Consider the following 20856-nt stretch of genomic DNA (forward strand, 5'->3'; position numbering starts at 1 on the left):
CATCTATACTAATATTATGAAACTGAAGAGTTTGTTTTATCTCAGGAACTACTTGTTCGAATTGAAAAAATATTTTTGTGTTGGATAGTCCATTTGTCGAGGAAGGCTTTAAGCTATATAACATTACGTTACGACCAATAGAAGCGAAGAATCAGTGAAAAATGTAAACGGCGAAAATTATTCATATTTGAGGGCTTCCGCATCTTACGCAGCGCGAACGAACTCGTGGGCGTAGCTAGTATATTATAAAATTTTCGTGTCAGTGTTAATTGCCATACTCCGAAACTGCTTAATCAATTTTGATGAAATTTTATAAGTAGGTATACTCTTTGAATAGTTGTTATGTATTTTTATAGCCCTTATTGATAAGTGTGACTCATCCCTAAACATTTTATTTTTATTTTTGGACAATTTAGACAAGATATGTGTTCCCACCTACATAGACATTACTCTTTGACTATCTCATATTGGGATAACATTCTTGAAGGTTAGTTAATTGACTGAGATAGACTTTGTAAAATAATTACTTAATAATCTCACTGTATATAATATACTAGCTGTACACGCGACTTCGTCCGCGTGGAATTTAACTTTGTTTCTCGGATATAAAAGATTTTTTCTAAAATAAAAATAGCCTAAAGTAACTTATGCTATTTTTATTCCTTATTACATCAGCTACCTGCCAAAATAGTCCCGCCAAAATCGGTCTAGCCATTTCAGAGATTAGCCGGAACAAGCAGACAGACAAAAATTGTAATAAATGTTATTTTGGCGTATGTGCCGTATTTATATTCATATACACGTAGTAACGTAAAAAGTCACAACGACACACAAGTAAAAATGTCAATAAACAGACACTTTTATTTATATGTATAGATAAATGCTCTACAACCGAAACATAGCTTACAAAGCAAGCTGCTTAATGTCTGGAACAGGTGAGACTGAAGTACCCACTTAAACGACTTTTTACAGTCTGTGTAGTACATTTTTACTCACCTTTTCATCTAAAATACTATACAAAGAAACTCATGCCTTATTTTTTTATACTATTTATTTGGAACCCTATATAAGCAAATTCAACTACCGTTTTGTTTTCACGTTTTTCTGCTCCATTATTTCTGTTTGTTTTTTTATACTATTGGGAATAGAAAACAAAATGAGAGCCCATATATAATCATGACTATACAATGGTCGTCGCTGTATATTGTTAACCGTCTTTAAAAAGGGTGAGGTCCTTAATTCTTTGGTATTTTTTGTATATATTAACTATGATATATCTGTACTGAATACCTATTACTAAGAAACTCCTCCTAGATGCCAGCGACTAACTTTTATTAGTACAGATCACTAGTTTGCTTGTACCAAATAGATGGTTTTATTTTTACTTACACAACTTCCGGTGAATGTTATAGAGAAACTGACATAAATAGTATCCTCTGTAAATTGTGTTTTAGTGTACTTATTAAAGATACATAAAACATGAAATATTAAAAATATCAGAATACAATAACGTGCCGCCTACAATATTAGGTGCAATCAAACGAGAGCTATAAAGAAATACAACGGGCCCAGCGAAACGAAATTACTAAAACCCATTCAGCCATTTGTATATTACGAGGGAATAAAGAAACGAACAATGCATACTTAAATAAACCCTGAGAACATTGCTTTCCAATTTTAGGCGGACCAATAAACATGCCTGATCCTTATCCAACATTAAAAAGTACAGTTTTGACCACAGATTAGAGAACAGTATATAGCTGTCACTGTAGATGCGTAACCGGTTATTAACGTTAATATTGCGTTTTTTGTTATTATCGGTTAATTAACTGTATTTTATGCTTGGTACTTTCAGTAGCTAGAGCCCTAACAGAACTGACCATAAACAAAAGTCAAATTAACTTTATAAATGAAGGCTCGACTAGAAACTCTAAAAACAAGGCCTTCTCAATTCTATGTATTACATCTGACTGCACTTATTTAATGGACACGTATGAAAAGAATTGTAAAATCCCAGTGGATGTAGAATAATAACTTCAGAATAAAAGACAGATTTCTACTCTTTTTCTTTAGCGCAGTCGGATAACTAACTGTTAATAACCACATTTTATCAGTTCTAATCATAAATTTGATTAAAAAACGGTTTTATTACAACTATAGTTCTAATCATAAATTTGATGAAAATATAATATAAGTGCCTTTTTGCTCGAACTAAGAAAATGATACAACGTATAATGCATGTTCGATTTTATAACTTACAGAATAACTTGTTAAATATGTACCGTCTATTTTGCTTCATTAGACGGTAAAAAGCCCTCATATCTGTATGATGAATTAAATTTTTCAAAGCGTAACATGAATAAATTCTCTTTTACTTTGTCCGCGATACAGAACAGCTGTAATAATATATTAACCAATCTTTTATCATTATTCACCTTTAAAAAAAATTACTATGTACTATATAACCTATTACGGCAAAGTAGTTGTATATATATGGAATTTTGTTTTAATTACATGAATATTATAAATAGTGCCCTCTCTCTCCCCCCTTTTATATATGTATTTTTGGTGCCACTGAAAACCAGCTGTATGTCCACCTAGGACATACATTAAAGCTGAGTGGAGCCATTTCAGTGCATTTTTGGATGTAAAAAATGGTTTATTTTTAATTATGGTAAATTAAGTTTAATTATATGTACATTTTATTTGCTCATTTTTTTTTTTTCTCGTTTGTTGTTTATATTGTATTTTTGTTACATTGCACTGAATAAAATATTTTTCTTTCTTTCTTTCAATATATTTTCATGAGGACTAAGTTGTAATAATATATTAATCAATTTTTTATTTGAAAATTTGTTAAATTACATTAATTACAGTAATGGAGAATAACATATTACGCCGACCCTAAATAAATAGGATAAGGAAGAAACAGATGATGTAGTGAAATTACCGAGTACAGAGGCTGTCCGGAATAGCAATGCGTGATGTGTTATATCTGTTGTACGTTAATATACATATGTACATAAGCGCTGGCTGCCATTTACCATCAGATGGGCTGTCAGTTTATTTTCCATACAAGTTACAAAAAAGAAATATTTTGCAGTTCAAGATTTTTTTATTATTCTGTGATAGCGATACTCATGTATAAGTAAAGGCGACGGTAATCAGTTTCCATCAAGTGAATCGTCAGCTCATTTGACGTTGTAATTTCTTTAAAAAAAACCAAGGTTGTCTTGCTTCTTAATATTATAAACGCGGAAGTTTGTTAGTATGGATGGATGAATGGATGTTTGTTATTCTTTCTCGTAAAAACTACTGAATGGATTTTAATGAAAATTTACAATAACATAGCTTCAGAATAACATATAAGCTATAAATTTTACACGAGTGAAACTGTGGGCACAGCTAGTACTGTTACATTACAATGTTAATATACCTTTCGCCGAATTACCAACATAACGTGGCTTATATTGGTAAAAAGGGGAGTTGAAATTGTAAATTACGAGGTAATAATCTGCTTTATTATGTTCTACCTCGCTTAACTACCTTTCAATGAGTTTCAACACAATTTATTGTAAGACTACTTCGTTTCGATATAAGATTCCATATTTTATCGTTTCTAGTTGTATTCGACGCTACTCACGTATAATACAGTTGTTGTAGACTACATGGTTTCTTGATAATCACTTAAAAGCTACTTTATTAATACAAAAAATATATATGTTACTTGATTTATTATTTAGTGACGCACGAAAAATGTACCATTTTATTTTGCCCTTTTTACATCGATTATTTTACACTCCTTGTATTTGACCTAATTTACATTTATCTTTTTAAATAATAGCCTATGTGTTATTCGGATGTATAAGTTATATAATCAAAATCCATTCAGTAGTTATTGCGTGAAATAGTAACAAACATCCATCCATACTCACAAACTTTTGCGGTTATAATATTAGCTAGATTGAGATAGTTATCGAGTAGATGAAATAGCTTTCTGCACATATAGAACTAACAAAACAAATATATAATATATCCGTAATATATAATATTATCCACCACATCAGTATATATTACTCGTATATAATGGTATTATCCATAGTTAAAATAATTTTTAATATTGCTACATATAAGAATTACAAAGAAGTAGCTACAAGCATAAACGGGTAAAGCAATTCTGTGTACTACATCGGGGAACAAGTACATAGTTCAAATTCTTTATTTGTGAAGTACATTTAACAAAGGTTTAACAATAAAAAGCAACCGCCATTTCTTTTTAAAGACACAACGGGCAAAATAGTAAATGTACACATACGTGTGTTGCCCAATATTTTTTACACACTCACACACTATATACAATAACGTAACTTAAATAAAAGTAACAATTTTCAATGTATTTTTCTTTCAGTTTTTAGAACTGTCATATATTTTATTATAATTTTTACACTGTTACTGTTCGTACCTACATTACAAGTATTTACCATTATTTTATCCGTTGTTTCATTTATCTCATACATACACTCCACTCATTCAATCGCCCACAACGTCTATATATAGCAAGAGAATATATGTACGTATCACTAAGTATAAAAAAACAATTCGAGTAACTTCACCATCAAAAGTTTCTATATTAATTACAGTACTCTCCGAACTTGGTTGATCGCGGCAATCTTACCCGGCGCGAACACAAACAAAAACATCATTCGACCAATACTGTGTTAATCTATCATTAAGAATGATCGATGGGAAACTCGTTAAAAGAAATATGAGACAGTTTTCGATCAAATTAAATGACATGTAATTATATTAGTTTGTTAGAGAGCGTCGTGGACTAGTGTTTAGGTGAGCCTTTTTACGTGGGGAAAATCCCTCCTGGAGTTCCGTTCGTCACAGGGGTTAGACGGACGGGCGGGTACTGTGAGACTCCTACTCTCTAAAAACCCCATGTCAGTCCTCCTCCCCTCCGATCGATCCCCCGTCCAATTCAAAAATCCCCCGTGAAGTTACGACTACCTGAGCCGAGCTTCAAACCCCTAGGGGGGCACCTCTAGGGGTTTGAACTTCTAGGAGTCGGAAGTTTGAATTGGACGGTGGCTCGATCGGAGAGGTTTAAACCTCTCGTCTAAATCGTCCAATTCAAACGGGGAATTACGAGGTTCAAGCCCCTAGCGGTGCCCTCAGACTAAAGTCGTATCCGTCAGGCGGTAGTTGTCCTTCAGCCGCTCCATAAGTCCTTCCGCGAGTTCGGATCGCCATCTGCACTCGCCCTTATCGTCTGGTGAAGCTGTAAAGGCCAGCTGCAACCGACAGCATTAGAGTAGTCCGAAAAAAAAGGCAATCCCTCCCGCCGCCAGTCGTATTCACAATCGACCCAGACTCCAGCTGCTACCCGTAAGCGGACCCTTCTCGACTACTCTTGCTAGTTCCCCCGCTTCCGACTACAGTTGGGAAGACGCACTGGAATACGGGTAAAAGGTCGCGAGTTCAATTATGGCCGCCACTGGAAAAACAATGCGTGTCATTTTATATTTCTGACTGAGTCTCCGGTGAAGGAAACACCGGAACTAAGCCAGAAGACGCCGCGAAACGGCCATAAGCTGGCCCCCTATTATGTTTGATCCTATAATTTGTTTTTCTTACTTTTCACTACAGAATTGTGCCTTTTGAGAAACAGTATATATGAATAAAGATTACTATAATGCATACGTTGTAAAGTTTAATATTTCAACTGTAACAGGTTAAAAGGAAAGTAACGAATGAAAACAGAGTCTCTAATGTTGAAATGTCAAAACGTCTAGTAAACTAACAATGTACAAACATAATGTGAAATTGTTTCCGACAGAATTTAGTAGTGAATATAAGCATTATATATACATATATATTTTTTATTGATATTCTATATATATCAATACGTGAAGTAATAACATTGAAACCCTTTTTACGAAAATTGGATATAGGAGTATAAAATTTCACACACTCATAGTTTATATAAAGAAGGAGTGCAGACTGATAATATTTTTTCTTAATTGTGCTTAAAAAGTACATTAAGTCAATTAATTAAATATTACACACACTACCATATACTTCTATGCTTACTATTTTGTTTATTTATTAAACTGAAGCTTTACTTTAAATTATTGCTTATGTAAATCGAAGCGGTTTATAAATAAAATAATAATAAAGTACTTATTCTGAATATCACGGGTACGTAATTTACTAAACTTCAAGCTTCTTGTTTAAGATATTTGAAAACGTGCGTGAAATCGAACTAAGAGTGGAGAACATTATTCACGCCACGAGTCAGTTTTCAGTCGATTTCGTCGAATGATCTCGAATAAATTGAGAGGGAGACGTAATAGTCACTGTATTTCACTAGCGGGGCAGCTGTACTGGCAATCATAAATAAATAAGAGGGTGTGGGTCCCGCGATTGGCTCGAGAAAACTAATGTTGTAATAAAACGTCAACGGCGCTTTTAAGATTTTGCTTAGCTGAAAATGTCACCAGAATCTATACATTGGGAAATTTACTTCTGTCACAAAAAAGTGGTGAGAAAAGATAGTTGCAAAGTTTGTTAATTACGAACACATAAAATTAATAACCGATTTAATAAAATTACTATTTTAAGGGTATATTATATTATGTTAATATACACAAAACTCATACATGTATAGGCACCAGAGTGACCCCGGCTTCACTCTGAAGCCTGAACCTTTGGACTTATTGACAATGATAAAAATTTCTTTAAAAGAGCAATACGCACGTTTTTTTGCTCTTATGTAAAAATACTATTATTATTAAATAAAATAGATATTTTGATAATCGTTTGTTTCGCAAACGTATATTTTAACTAATTTTTTCATCCATGTAGTCTAAATTGAGACGAGTAAGTGGCGTTTGAAAGAAAAAATATATTAAAAACAAAGCCAAGCCAAGGGACTCAAAAATTAGGGTTGTGGTAATTTAATTGATAATGAAAAATATACCTACTATATATTATTCAATAAAATTGAACAAGGAGTAAGTGCCATAAAAATTGCTATGTTCTGGTATAAATATAATAAAGTTGCCATTGACACAATAAAAGAAGTTTAAAAAAACGATATTTATTTAATCAATTATTATTCTAACAAATAAAATTGATTATTTAATTAACTTTGTACAGAAAGCCACATCCATCGTGGCTTCATCTACGTTCATCACACAGCGTCACTACACTACACATCTAAATTTTTATATCCATTTTAATGTTTAGTAGCCGGTACTTCTACGTTACCGTAGACATTGTATGTTGTAAATTGCCATTTTTTCGGCCCGGCTGCGACCTAGTTTCCTGTTATAAACATTATTTGTGTATGCCACAAGCGGTTTTGTGTATTTATTGTTAAACAGGACGGGTTTGTTGGAAATATATGTTTAGTCATTATTTTGCGCTTTCCCTATGGTAACCGCACCGTACATTAGGAATGAAATTCTATTTCACATCCCATTTATTGAAAGCCTCGGTGGTCTAGTAATTTAGCACACCGTTTTACTTCCGATGATCGCGGGTTCGATTCCTCGTGGTATATTTGTATTCGTAAATATGATTATTTGTATCGGTCTGGGTGTTTTCAACCATTCCATCGCCATTCCCCCCGGATGATAATGGTTTGGTGCACAAGATTGCGTTTAGGGTTTACGGTTTATCTTTGCGGGACTCCAGTGGAGGATAATAAGATGAACGTGAGGTCAGGTCAGTTAGCCCGTCGTGGCAAATTCAGTAAATGTTTTCCAGAGGAAACCTCGTGGAGATATTAATTACAGGTTAGAGTCCGGTACATTTGGGTTACATTACTAACAATAGCCTTCCCCTATTGGAGATGGGTAGCACTTACCACCAGGACCCACCTGATGGTATAAGATGATGGCAACTCGTTTGCAATTACATTTACAGAAGCGAAACTGCACGTGGTCTTAAATATACAGCATGACATTTCCTAAAGACCATGAATGATTACTTATTCATTCATATATGATAGTATGTATATTTATATTAATACACGATACAAACCACAATAACCAATATATATTATAACCACCAAACCAAGAGTGGTTTGGTGGTTATCCACCAGATATAATCACAGTCTAGTAATTATACGCTACGATCGTTAGTACATAAGGAAACCATTTGTAAACATCCACAAATTCAATATTTGTGACAAGCCAATTTCAGTGTAATATCTATATAATTATGGTGTAAAATATACACAACAAAATGATATTATTAACTTAATGGAAGTCTTAAATATATAGTATTTACATAGTATCCAATATATATATAGTATTCAAATAGATATTTACTTTCAGTTCAATTCAATTTTACGACCAAATATAATGTGTACAAATACTGAGAATCTTTACATTTACTATCTCTGCAGATTAATCTCAATATCGTTTTTGTTCATATGTACTACAATAGTGTTAAACAAGCATACAGCCCATCTGATGGTAAATGATTACTATAGCCTATGGACGCTGGAAACTCCAGGAGCGTAACGTGCGCGTTGCTGACCCTTAAAAATCTGACAATTACCCACATATACCCTTTTTGAAAAACCCCTTGCAATAGTGTCTTGAGAAACTAAGGCAGGTAGCTCTTTCCACAATCTAAGTGTTCAATCAAATTCATTTTTTTACAGTACTTTCGATCACACTAAATAAATCTATACAATGACAGTTAGTTTTTTGTAGACTAGGAAATAGGGATTTAATATGCGTATAAGAAGGTACAATACGGCCCTTTCTATTTATCATTGAGTCGGAATTAGTTACAGAGTAAGTCTCATGGTACAGGGTCTGAAGAACTCGCCCTTGTAAATGTATGTGCCACAAAATGTTACATATGTTAACAAAGATGTCCTATAAAAATATGAGTATTCAAAAGACTATATAATAAGTTTATTTGAATATTTTTTTTCTCTTTTGTACATGTGTGTGAAAGATGATGTGTCAAGAAAGGCAGTGAATGACGAATGATTGAAAGAATAAAATATTCTACGCCGAACCCAAATTATAAGAAAAAGAAAATGATGATGATGACATATTATAACTCAATGTGTATGTTGATACAGGTGCTCTCGATGAAGCAATGATGCAGGCTCTGGAACACGATCGAATAGACTTCGTCAAACTACTTCTAGAGAATGGTGTATCAATGAGAAAGTTCCTTACGATACCTCGATTAGAAGAGCTCTACAACACCAAGAGTGGACCCAGCAATACCCTGAGGTACATCTTAAGGGATGTCAGACCCCATCTGCCTAGGGGTTACGTGTACACCCTGCATGATATCGGCTTGGTGATCAATAAACTCATGGGAGGTGCCTATAGGTGAGTGATGCTTAGATATTAATCCTAGATAAAAATGTTATTATCGAAAATTAAATTAATTTTATTAATCTAATATTACGTGTGTCAGACATATTCCATGTTAATACATGCTTAGATTTACTGTAGGTTTGTCTGTGATATGATAGGAGACTGGTAGATAGTGTCTACCTCTATTTTTTGTTTTACGCTTGAAGTGAAAAAGGTAGCTTACCTACAATTTATAAAGATCAGTTAAAACGTTTGCAGACTGTCAACACATTTTCTAGTCGAAGAAGTTTTAACAAACTCCCTTGTTCAACTTTATGTAAGTTGTCGTACATACTTATTTATAAAAACTTTAATGCACAAATACAATATATTAACTAACATACATGTGTCTTTATTTATACGTATATATACTACTATTTGCAAACTAGAAATTTGAATTTTTGAGTACGTCATGACTCAATGGTCTAATACCATGACGTAATCCAAAAGACCATGAGTTCGAAACAGGTCGATTTAATACTTGCTTTGTACGGCGCTCATAGGTGTATTTTAAGCCCTAACAGATAAGGTAACTAAAATTTTAAGCATTAATTTATGTCTCATTGTCCATTTGTCCTAACTTATTTGCTGAAACTCATTTCTATTCAATCTGAGTAGTTTTGCCTGAATATTGGCGAAATTTAGTAATTTAAGCGTTGTTATCTACGTAAGCCGTGTTATCCCAAGCACGCTGAACTAAACCAAACTTGTCTAGAACTGTCTAAATATTAATGTACATTTCCTAGTTCTAAACTTTAGCCTCAGTTGCGGTTTAGAAAACTAGCATCTCTTCTGAGAATTTAATCTCAGTTTACCAATATTCAAGAATGTACTTGATATTTCGAATGAATTCATTTCATTAACTGTATTTTTTTTGTATTACTTACTTTCCGATATTCATCATCATCAATATCATCGCAGCACGGAAGACGTCCACTGCTGGACATAGGCCTCCCCCAAAGATTTCCACGACGATCGGTCCTGCGCTGCTTGCATCCAATGCCTTCCAGCGATCTTTACCAGATCGTCGGTCCACCTTGCTGGAGGCCTTCCCACGCTGCGTCTTCCGGTCCGTGGTCGCCACTCGAGGACTTTACTGCCCCAACGGCCATCTGTCCCTCTATGTGCCCTGCCCATTGCCACTTCAAAGTCGCAATTTTTCGGGCTATGTCGGTCACTCTGGTTCTTCTGCGGATCTCCTCATTTCTGATTCGATCACACAGAGTAACTCCGAGCATAGCCCTCTCCATTGCCCTCTGAGTGACTCTGAGCATGTTGATGGGGCCCATAGTTCGACATCTGTTTTCTCAGTATTTATAGTAGGTATAATTTAAAGCAAAATAAGTACAGTATAAATATTTTACGCTTCCACTCTGTTTTCCATCAGGTAAAATTGCTTCTTTGATATTAAAAAAAAATACCGTAGGCACCTAACATAATTTTATAGCGAATTTTTCAATCTTTATATTATTAATAAATATTTATAGTTTATTAGTAATAATAATTCTAATTCAACTGAATAATACCTGTAGGTTCACCCTTAGTCGTATGAAATATGGGCTTCTCTTTTTGCATTTACCACAACAATATCTGTTGACAATGTATTTTATTAATCTAGGATTTCAGTATATTACATATGAGTATAATAAGTGTAAAATATTGATACAACTTAGTAAAGTGGTACGTTTTTCCGAAACTCATATTTTCATGAAAAATATAATACCTAAATGATATTAATGATATACCAGAATAGTTCAGCGGAATTTACAGCGGAATTTAATTTCTATTGATATATGGATACTTGACATTTAATATATATATATAGATATAGATACAGATATATATATATATATACTTAGATACAGTTTTTTTTTAATTCATACATAGATTACACCCAGACCATGCGAACAATCACACTCATGAATGAAAATGTTTGCATCATTTGAGGAAACTGACCCGCGACTATCGGTAATAAAGAGATGTGCTAAACCGCCTAACCACCGAGGCCTGTAACTGATACCTAATGTAATTAATTTGTAAAGGTGCTACTACACTCGCCGCAAGTTCCGTCCGATCTACGCTAAAGTGATGAATAAAAGTGTCAACGTACACCGCAACAGTGCATCGTTCACTCGCCATAATGCCGGGGGCCTCTCCCTCATTACAGGGTTTATGCCCGTCACCACTGAAATGGCGCTCTTTGATTATCCATTCAATGAGTTATTGGTGAGTGTCTGAATTATAGTCATACATCATACCTGTCTATGCTTGTAACAGATAAGTTGGATATTAAAATTGATATATTATAATTTCATGTATATGTATAACACGTACATTGCCTTAAACCTCTCCGATTGATCCGCCGTACAATTCAAACTGGAATCGAAATTGCGCGGCCTGAGCCCAAGTTCAAACCCTCAGACTAAAATCGTATCCATCAGGCGGGAGTTGACCTTCAGCCTCTTCGTCAGTCCTTCCGCGGGTTTGGATTGCCATCTGCACTCGACCTCTATCGTCCGGTTAAGCTGTAAAGACCAACTGCAGCAAATAACAGTAGAGCAGTCCGAAAAGGAATCTACCTTAAAAAATATGATTTCTTTAGAAAAAACAAATTTTTGATTTCTCGTTTCCAGTAGTGTGTGTAAGAAGTATCTTTAATACCAATATTTTTTTTTTATTTTGTGGTATATTTGGCCATTTATACATATCACATGAATCCGTACCTATATCTGGCACCGACTGCAAAATATGTAACTAAACCAGCATTTACCAGATATTTTGCTAACGGATCTATCTCTGCCATGCACTAGACGAGTGATATACGGATCCATGTTGAAAACATGCGAAGTGTTGAGTTATGCTCGTTACTTTTTCCCTTACGTGTCCAGAATGTCAATATTTATTGAATTGTTAGGCATTTCTGATTTTTTGTTTCGAAAGTAATATCCAGCAATATTAGCTACAGCAGATGATTACTAACTTTTTATAGGTGAGCCCTTTCTCAAAGACTGACAGACAATAAGTTTACACAACGACTATAAACACAATAGTGAATTATTTATAACTGTATTTTACAATATAGATGTGGGCAGTACTAACAAAAAGACATCAAATGGCGCTGCTAATGTGGACTCATGGCGAAGAAGCGCTGGCTAAGTCTTTAGTTGCATGCAAATTATACAAAGCCATGGCTCATGAAGCTGCTGAAGATGATATGGAAACAGAGGTTTATGAAGAGTTAAGACATTATGGAAAAGAATTCGAAACAAAAGGTGATAACAATTATTTTAGAAACATTTTAAAAGCAAAAAGTTTTACGACTCCAACATTTAACAATTAAACATTGGCAGTAAACACAAACTTTATTACATTTCGGTTTATGAGCAATTTGTTTAGCCCATCTCACTTTTAATGTAAAATAAGATTGATAATGTTGTTCTTATAATATACATAGAATTGAGAAAGAAAATTGTTCAAATTTTAATTTTCACGTAAGTAGTTTTTACAAAATTCAAAATACAATATGTAATACTTTATTATGATTTTATATCTTATCTAACTAAAAAACTTTATATGTGGATAGATAATCCATTTCGAAAAGTATAAACATAATAGAATTTTATACATTATGAAGAAAATCTAATTCAGCATTTTCCTTCTTTTCATAACAATAAAGAGAATTCTTAAATTGGATCACTTATAACAAACATTATGATTTTTAGGATATAGAAAAATCAATACAATATTAGTTTAAAACTTCTTGAAACATTTTGCTAATATTAAACGTGTTTTACCATTGGCTTCCTATAGAGCCTGCAAATATAATTGAATTTCAATTTTATATGAAAAAATAACACCAAACTATACTATATATTATAATAAGAATAAACATTAAAATTAGAAAATATTTTAATTAGTCAATATGCTTGACATACATAGTAAAGAAGAATATACAATATATAAAGAATATAGCATTTATATCAGCTAGTGAACTTGTATAGTTATAAGCTACAAAACTTTGGATCAGTTTCCGCAATGCTGTACACTGTTGGATTTTAAGTTAGCAATTATTACAGTACATATTTACTCATCAAAAGGAAAGCTCTGCATTGTTCCTTGAAATGATACAAAATCCCTAAATTTGCCAGTATAATTTGCATAGAAATTGACATTAATGAAATAGGCTTGTAAGTAGCGGTTCAATAATTAACATGAAATCAAGGAGTTATTTCAGCAAATAAGGTACTTTTTTTTAAGGTTTTAGGAAATTCAAAGAACAAAGTACATCATCTTCTTTCACTAACCAATAAGAAACATGTAAGAACTTTCATTATTGCAGCATTAGAGTTGTTAGATTACTGTTACCGTCAAGATGACGATCAAGCACAGCAACTTCTGACTTGTGAACTTCAAAACTGGTCTGGACAAACGTGCTTGAGTCTAGCAGTAGCGGCGAACCATCGGGCTTTATTAGCTCATCCCTGCTCGCAAATTATACTAGCCGACCTCTGGATGGGCGGACTCAGAACTAGAAAGAACACCAATCTAAAGGTAAAAATATATGTATATCTTTCTATAGATTTCATTCTCTTTTTTCGTCTTGTCAGTGCACAGACTTATAAAAGGCACGAGCATTGTAGATTCAATGTTAGCGTGATCCTCCATTTGCCTTGAATTTGCCATCCATAGTTCATTATGTAACGTAATAAATTTCGAAACAATTTCATTAAATATTTTTGTAATATTTTCAATTGTAATATTAAGAACTGGCAATTTCACAAAGCGGAGGTCACGGTTTAGATAATAACATTTTAACTATAAACTTTAATGAGTAAATTAAATTATATTTGATGTCTGTGAATCAATGAGACGCTTTATAAATTGAAAATTGCATGCAATGCATTAATGACGCCGATTATGCAAATGAAGGCCAAGAATAAATAATAAAATTAGAATTATGTACAGTTAAGATAGAAATGACTATGACCTAAGCTTACGTGCTATGTAAATTTTGTGTCCCTTCAAATCCCATTGCTCGTTTTATGTTTCATTTCGTTTATCTTTTGTTTTGCATCAATGTATGAAAGTATAAGAGAAATCGAAGGCGTAACTGAAACGATTATAACAATATATTTTCCACATCTTTTAAACCATCCTTTATATTTCGGTCTTCTTACTATATAATATTATTCCTATTTATCATTTACGCTAATTTACTTTAAATCTTGGCTGTCTCACTTCCGCGTAAACGACGTCCCACCCCTGTCAATTAGTTAAACGTGGCATGAAACGCTTAAGTCAAAGTGATACTAAGCGTCGACCGAGCAGTTCCTTTGCCACATCGGCTTTGTCGTGATGTCAAGGTAATTCTGAGCCTGCTGTGTCCACTCTACATTCTCCAACTGGAGTTCAAGTCGAAGGAGGAGTTGCAGCTGATGCCCCAGACTGAGGAAGAGCACTTCGAAAATGAGAGCATGGAGGACGACAGAAGCACCAAGGATCCCAACGATGTCGAGGTAAAGTTACGTGTTTAGATGCTTACTTGCTTTCAAAGTATCTTTGAATCTCCTAAATTATTGTATATATATACATACACGATTAATATTAACAGGTGATGGGGGATAATAAAAGAATATGCTTTTGCCATAGAAATATTCACTTTTTTATTGCCTTCATGATACATAATAACTAAATAAAAATGACATGTTTTTATCAATTTAATCAGTTGCTTTCATATGTGTTACATGATTGTATCTAAAAAGATTGATGAATATAAAATAGAATCTAAGAGAACCTGAATAATAAATATCAAGGAATTTATATAATTCCACAATATAGGTTGGCGTTGTGAAAAGGCGCACGCTTTCTATCAAGAAGATAATACCTCCGGGGCAACAGAGTAAAACACCAAAGGTAGACGTCTATCGACTTGTCATGGTCTCGTGTGATACGAACACAGTGCACGTTAGAAGTGTCTATTTGATTAAAAACTGCCAAAATCTAGTCACTGATGACAATTTCCCAGACACTTGGCTTCTTTTAATCATATAGAAAATGTTCACTAACTAAATACACAGATGTATGTTAACAAGAAATCGAAATTAGTGTAAAAGAAATTCACATGCTTTAAAATATTCGGTCGACCTGTAATGTTTTTGTTGGTGTTCAATAGTAAGAATCACAGAAAATGACTCGTTTACTAAGTTCTCGAATTAATCTGTGCAAACCAAGATTTACGTCAGAACTTAAACAAATAAACAGTAAGCTTAAACTCTCATGATGAACAAAATCACATCGCAAGATATGTTTGATGAAACAAATTATGTATTTAAATTGAATTATATTCAAAAGTGCTTATATTTAGTTTATTTGAATGAAGATTATTTATATTCTATTAAGGAAAAATTCGTGATAATGCCGCGTAATTATCTTCCATATTAGATGTATTTAAGACACAAAATATATTATGTCATCCGTCACAAGATTAATCTATGAAGGTAAATTAAAGTGATTTATGAAATGAAGAAGTAAAAATTACAATAGCTAAATACAATTATATACAACATGTATAATACTATTATATGCCAAATGCACTCGGTAAATCTAAGCCGTAATGTGTTCGTATTACGTTGTTGGCATACACTGATGCCACCTGTTATAAAATCGATTCGTCTATAGCTTTGCGTGAAAGTAGGCTTTCGTGGCATTTTCATGTACGTTCAGTCTCTCAGTTCACCTCTTTACTATCTTCTCTCGGCCCTTTACGAGCCACGTCATCTGTTTATGGCTCACCTTCAGAATAAGCACTCTAGTGTAAAGCATCGTTTTCTTGAGTACATAAAAATATATTCAGTGCTCAATAAAAATTTAAGATATTATTATTATGACAATACACTTAACAGTTATTGTTACATTAAGTACTTACAAATTTCATGATACCATAAAAAGAACAATGATACTAAGTAATTTATTATTTTGAATTACACAAAGCCTAAGGTGGATCATGAGCATTGACGGTGACATTTCAATTTTGTACTGATATAGTAGTGTAGACTCGTTACAATCTACAAATTGATGTGGAACTATTTTCCTGGCGTTGCAATAAAATTTTACGCCGTTTCGTGCGACGCTTTCTCTTATGAAACTTTCAAATTGTTTTCTGTTGTCTTTATTGAAATCTTTTCCCACATTCTGCATTTCTGAAGTAATTTCACAGATATTTTATTAGCGATCTTGTGATGTTTATTGCTTTTATCGGATATGATATAATCGTGCATATTGTGTCTAATTTACCAATTGGCTTTAATAGTACGCTTTCTACATTTACTTCCATATTTTTATCTGTATAGTACTACTAATCACCTACTACTAATTACTTACTACTGTACTAATAGTTTACTGAGTAATCTGCAATATTTTCACAAGTTCTTACAATTTTGACGTCGACTGCAATCTGAGCTTATTAATGTAATAGTGAATGTTCTTGTTTTCTTATAAATGGAAATTTTTTATTATGTTATCTACGGTGTGATCATATTGGTTGTAATGTTTATGTCTCTGGACTCAAGCAGGCGTTGATTGGCTCAGGGGCCGAATGTGAAACTCGTGTCGATCAGAATGGGAAAGTTGGTAAAATAGGGTGGGAGCCCTCGTACAGAGAGTTGCCGGAATATCACGCGCCGGAAGACAAGAGGATGAGACCCCTGCGGCTTAGGAAGAAAATTTATGAGTTCTTTACGGCACCGATCACCAAGTTTTGGGCTGATTCTGTGAGTATATACACGCTTTATATACAGCACAAACACCACTCACAGACACTTTACCGAATAAAAGTTTATAACTTCTTTTATAGTAATATCCATAGAATCTCTGACAAAATTGGAAGATAAACATCAAAACGTATCGAAATATATAAATTCCTTTTAAACTAAATGAATTCAAGATTTTCATTAGTATTTATGTGTGTAGTCTGATAAAATGCAATTTAATAAAAATGAAGATTAAAGAAATGTGTGTATAATAGAAATGTGAATTTATAAATAATCTCTCTTATACGAGTATATACCTACTTATACACATGGTATGGTATGGCGTTCAAAAAAGATAGGTTTAATTTTTCCTTTTTCCCATAATACATCAAAGCTACCGTCTATGCATAAAAATCACTAATTCTACCTATTATAAATGAATATATTATTTCAATTAATCTACTTTCAAATTTTCCGTACCTACGGTCGATAGGATCAATTTATTAAAAACTATCTTCTTTAAAAATGTATCTATTTGATTTCGCGTTAATACTCTACATCCAATAGGTGTATATTGTGTGTAACAGATATTACACAAACAGACTAATTTTCACATGTATAATGTAATGACTACACATATATATGAATGTAAATGTAATCATTCTGAGAAAACAGTACATTATAAATTCCTTATATGTTAATACAAGTAGTCGGTTAATCAAAGAACGCTATTCCTTTTAGTAAGAACATATAGAAGTTGGATATTACTGTAGATATCAGCTATAAGCTATGTAAGACACAACTTTAGAATTCTAGAAATAAAGTATAAATTTGTACTCAGACAAACTGTAATACAGTTCAGTAAGCTGTTATGAACAAACTAAAAACAGACTACATTTCTGTGTAATCAAAACTTCGGAAATAACGAACGAATACCTCACATGTAGTTTATGATTTAGTTTTCGTTGCTATTTTGTCACAGCAAAACCTGTTATTTATTATACGTAATTAGAATTTATTTTAAATTAAATCAAAATTTAAGTTTTAACTTGTTTTCATTTTAGTATTTATAAATTTAGTTGTTATGAGATTATATTATATTTATTAGTTTATGCAACATTGTATATTTGTGTATTTTAATTATGTTATGTATTAGACAAAATTTTTTTGTACAACTCTTCGTCATAAAAGATCTCTTGTAGCTATTTCTCCTTTTTAGCCATTTCTTTGGAGCTATACTATAGTTAGACTAGTTTATACAAAACGTAAAATAATATGAGAAATATAATTTTGTACTTTCTATCTCTATTTAAATCTCGAATTGTCAATGTGTCCTCTACATCTGTATTATATCTACTGGCTACAGAGAGTCAGTCCCAGAATGCTTCATCACGGCTACATTATCCCATTTTTCAGCTTAGTCACAAATTGACCTTTGACAAAGACCTCTGTCATTGTTATTTATAATACGAGGCAATAAATCTTCCCAAATCTATTTGCTTGCGAACTAATGAAACAGAATATTAATTATGTCGCCTCTTATCTTTTAGATGTGTATTTAAAGCAAATTAAATATTAATATTTTACGTTCAAACGAGTCTCCAATGGGACCGTCGCATTATAGCAAATAATATTAATTACCATACTCCCATTAATCACAGTGTTTTAATCTGCGATGCGTATTTACCAAAACGAAATGCTTTTTTTTTTTTATTTTTATATTCATTTTTATACATTATTTCACAGGTATAATAGCATAAATGTACAATGATGATATATGGCGCATACGTGACTCTGCTGTTGAATAATTTAACACTCGACTCCATAAATATTTAAATGTGCTTTTATTTGTAATGGCAGTGAAAGTTTCGAAACTAATATTTCTGTAGTTAAAATTATACTGAGAAAAAATTCAGTAATTGCAATAATATTAATTCCGTAATTTTCGAGTAGACCAAGATTATAGTATATACGTACGTACAATATTTGTATATAACAATATAAATGTCACATATAACGAAATATACCAACTTTACAGTATTAATATTTTTTATATCTAGATGATAAAATGATATCTAAAAATTCATCTACTGCAACAACCGCATATACATACCTACTACAATTAACTATAACAACAAATATAAAATGTTCGTTAATATCTACTGTATATATTGGAAATTGATTCAAAATGAATTTTCAATAACTACACGCCAGATTGGAACTGCAATAGCGTAACATAAACACCGGAATGCAATTCAGGGACTATATAGGATCGCTCACTGGCGCCTGTTTAAATTATTCCATGAACAATCCCGCGCTGTATTCCATGCCTGGAAAATGTCAACTGAGAGTAAATACTACACGTCCTATAATAGGAATTGCTTTCTATAATCCGCCTAGTTTAATAGGTCTCTGGTGCTGAGGGCGTATTATTGACGGACTAGTGCATTGTACTAATGTGATCATATATTTAGTTTAGTTTAGTTTTAGACATGACCCCTAAACTTACTTTCTTTAAATCTATAAATCTATTTGTATAAAAATTAATTGTTGATCTCAGTAGGTCTAATGATTTGGCATACCGCCTTACTTACGATGGTTGTGATTCTCTGTCTTATGTATGTATTTACACTTACTATGATATAGTCTGTATATCAGTTAGATATACAGTCTTGCCACATGCTAAAATATAATTATATGAGTATAAGTATAAACACGAAATATAAATAAAGAATAGTTGCTTTTTTCGTGTGTCTATTTCTTGACTTACTTCTTCTATACGCAATCATTTTTGATACACCATAATTAATATTGAGAATACAAATCTTTTATAACTGCATATATATATATACTAGCTGTCCCTGCAAACGTTGTTTTGCCATATAAATTAATAACGCTATAAAAAAATAGGGGTTGATGATAGAAGGGTGAAAATTTTGGATTGTATGTATTTTTGTATGTTGTATCATAAAAAAATAGAAACTTTAAAAATAGAAAATTTTTGTCTAAATACTAAAAAAAAAATTTAGGGGTGGACTACCCCTAACATTTAGGGGGATGAAAAATAGATGTTGGCCGATTTTCAGACCTACTCAATACGCTCACAAAATTTCATGAGAATCGGTCGAGCCGTTTCGGAGGAGTATGGGAACGAAAACTGTGACACGAGAATTTTATATATAAGACATATATATACAGGAACATAATGACATATCATTTCGCCTTTCTGAAACAATTAGATATTTACCCGAGAGTCTTCTCGAAACTGAGTATAAAACATAGTAAGTTCATGAAATTCCCGTACATAGTTATAAAATATTTGTATTCTTGGTATTAAATATGAAATACTAGAGCGCTAGCTATAAAATATTAGTACAAAACCGAGAACACATTTCACCGAGAATATTGTTGTTATGTCTCGCCGAAATGTTTACCACAACGTTACGTTTCAAGTGTTGCATTTTGACATGACAACACATCGTTGACAGTTAACAATGCTTATTACTCCCTCATCAGAGATACCAGCCTTGAGGACACCCCTCCTTGTCCTCACCTAAGAAGCATTGTTAACTATGAACGGGATTGTAAAAACCCTTCCCTTCGATACTTAGCTAACATTGTATTTGTCAGAAACACCTCCTGGAAATCAACGTGGTTAATTCCGGGTGAATTTTCCACGATATATTTTACCTGACTTCATACTACTTTAT

The 20856-nt window shown here is 32.8% G+C and overlaps 1 protein-coding gene across 1 annotated transcript in view; it reads left to right on the forward strand.

Moving 5' to 3' along the window:
* Positions 1 to 20856, forward strand: part of LOC131852393 (transient receptor potential cation channel trpm) — a 118557-nt gene that overhangs the window by 72668 nt on the left and 25033 nt on the right. Inside the window, exons 10-16 of the mRNA XM_059203068.1 lie at positions 9113 to 9371; positions 11441 to 11624; positions 12481 to 12670; positions 13738 to 13949; positions 14762 to 14914; positions 15237 to 15311; positions 16970 to 17167. Of these exons, the coding sequence (XP_059059051.1) occupies positions 9113 to 9371; positions 11441 to 11624; positions 12481 to 12670; positions 13738 to 13949; positions 14762 to 14914; positions 15237 to 15311; positions 16970 to 17167 (1271 nt within the window). The remainder of the gene's footprint in view (positions 1 to 9112; positions 9372 to 11440; positions 11625 to 12480; positions 12671 to 13737; positions 13950 to 14761; positions 14915 to 15236; positions 15312 to 16969; positions 17168 to 20856) is intronic.

Source organism: Achroia grisella, unplaced genomic scaffold, assembly GCF_030625045.1.
Source record: "Achroia grisella isolate CSIRO2021 unplaced genomic scaffold, CSIRO_AGI_Agris_v1 utg848, whole genome shotgun sequence".
In the NCBI taxonomy this organism is placed as follows: Eukaryota; Metazoa; Arthropoda; class Insecta; order Lepidoptera; family Pyralidae; genus Achroia; species Achroia grisella.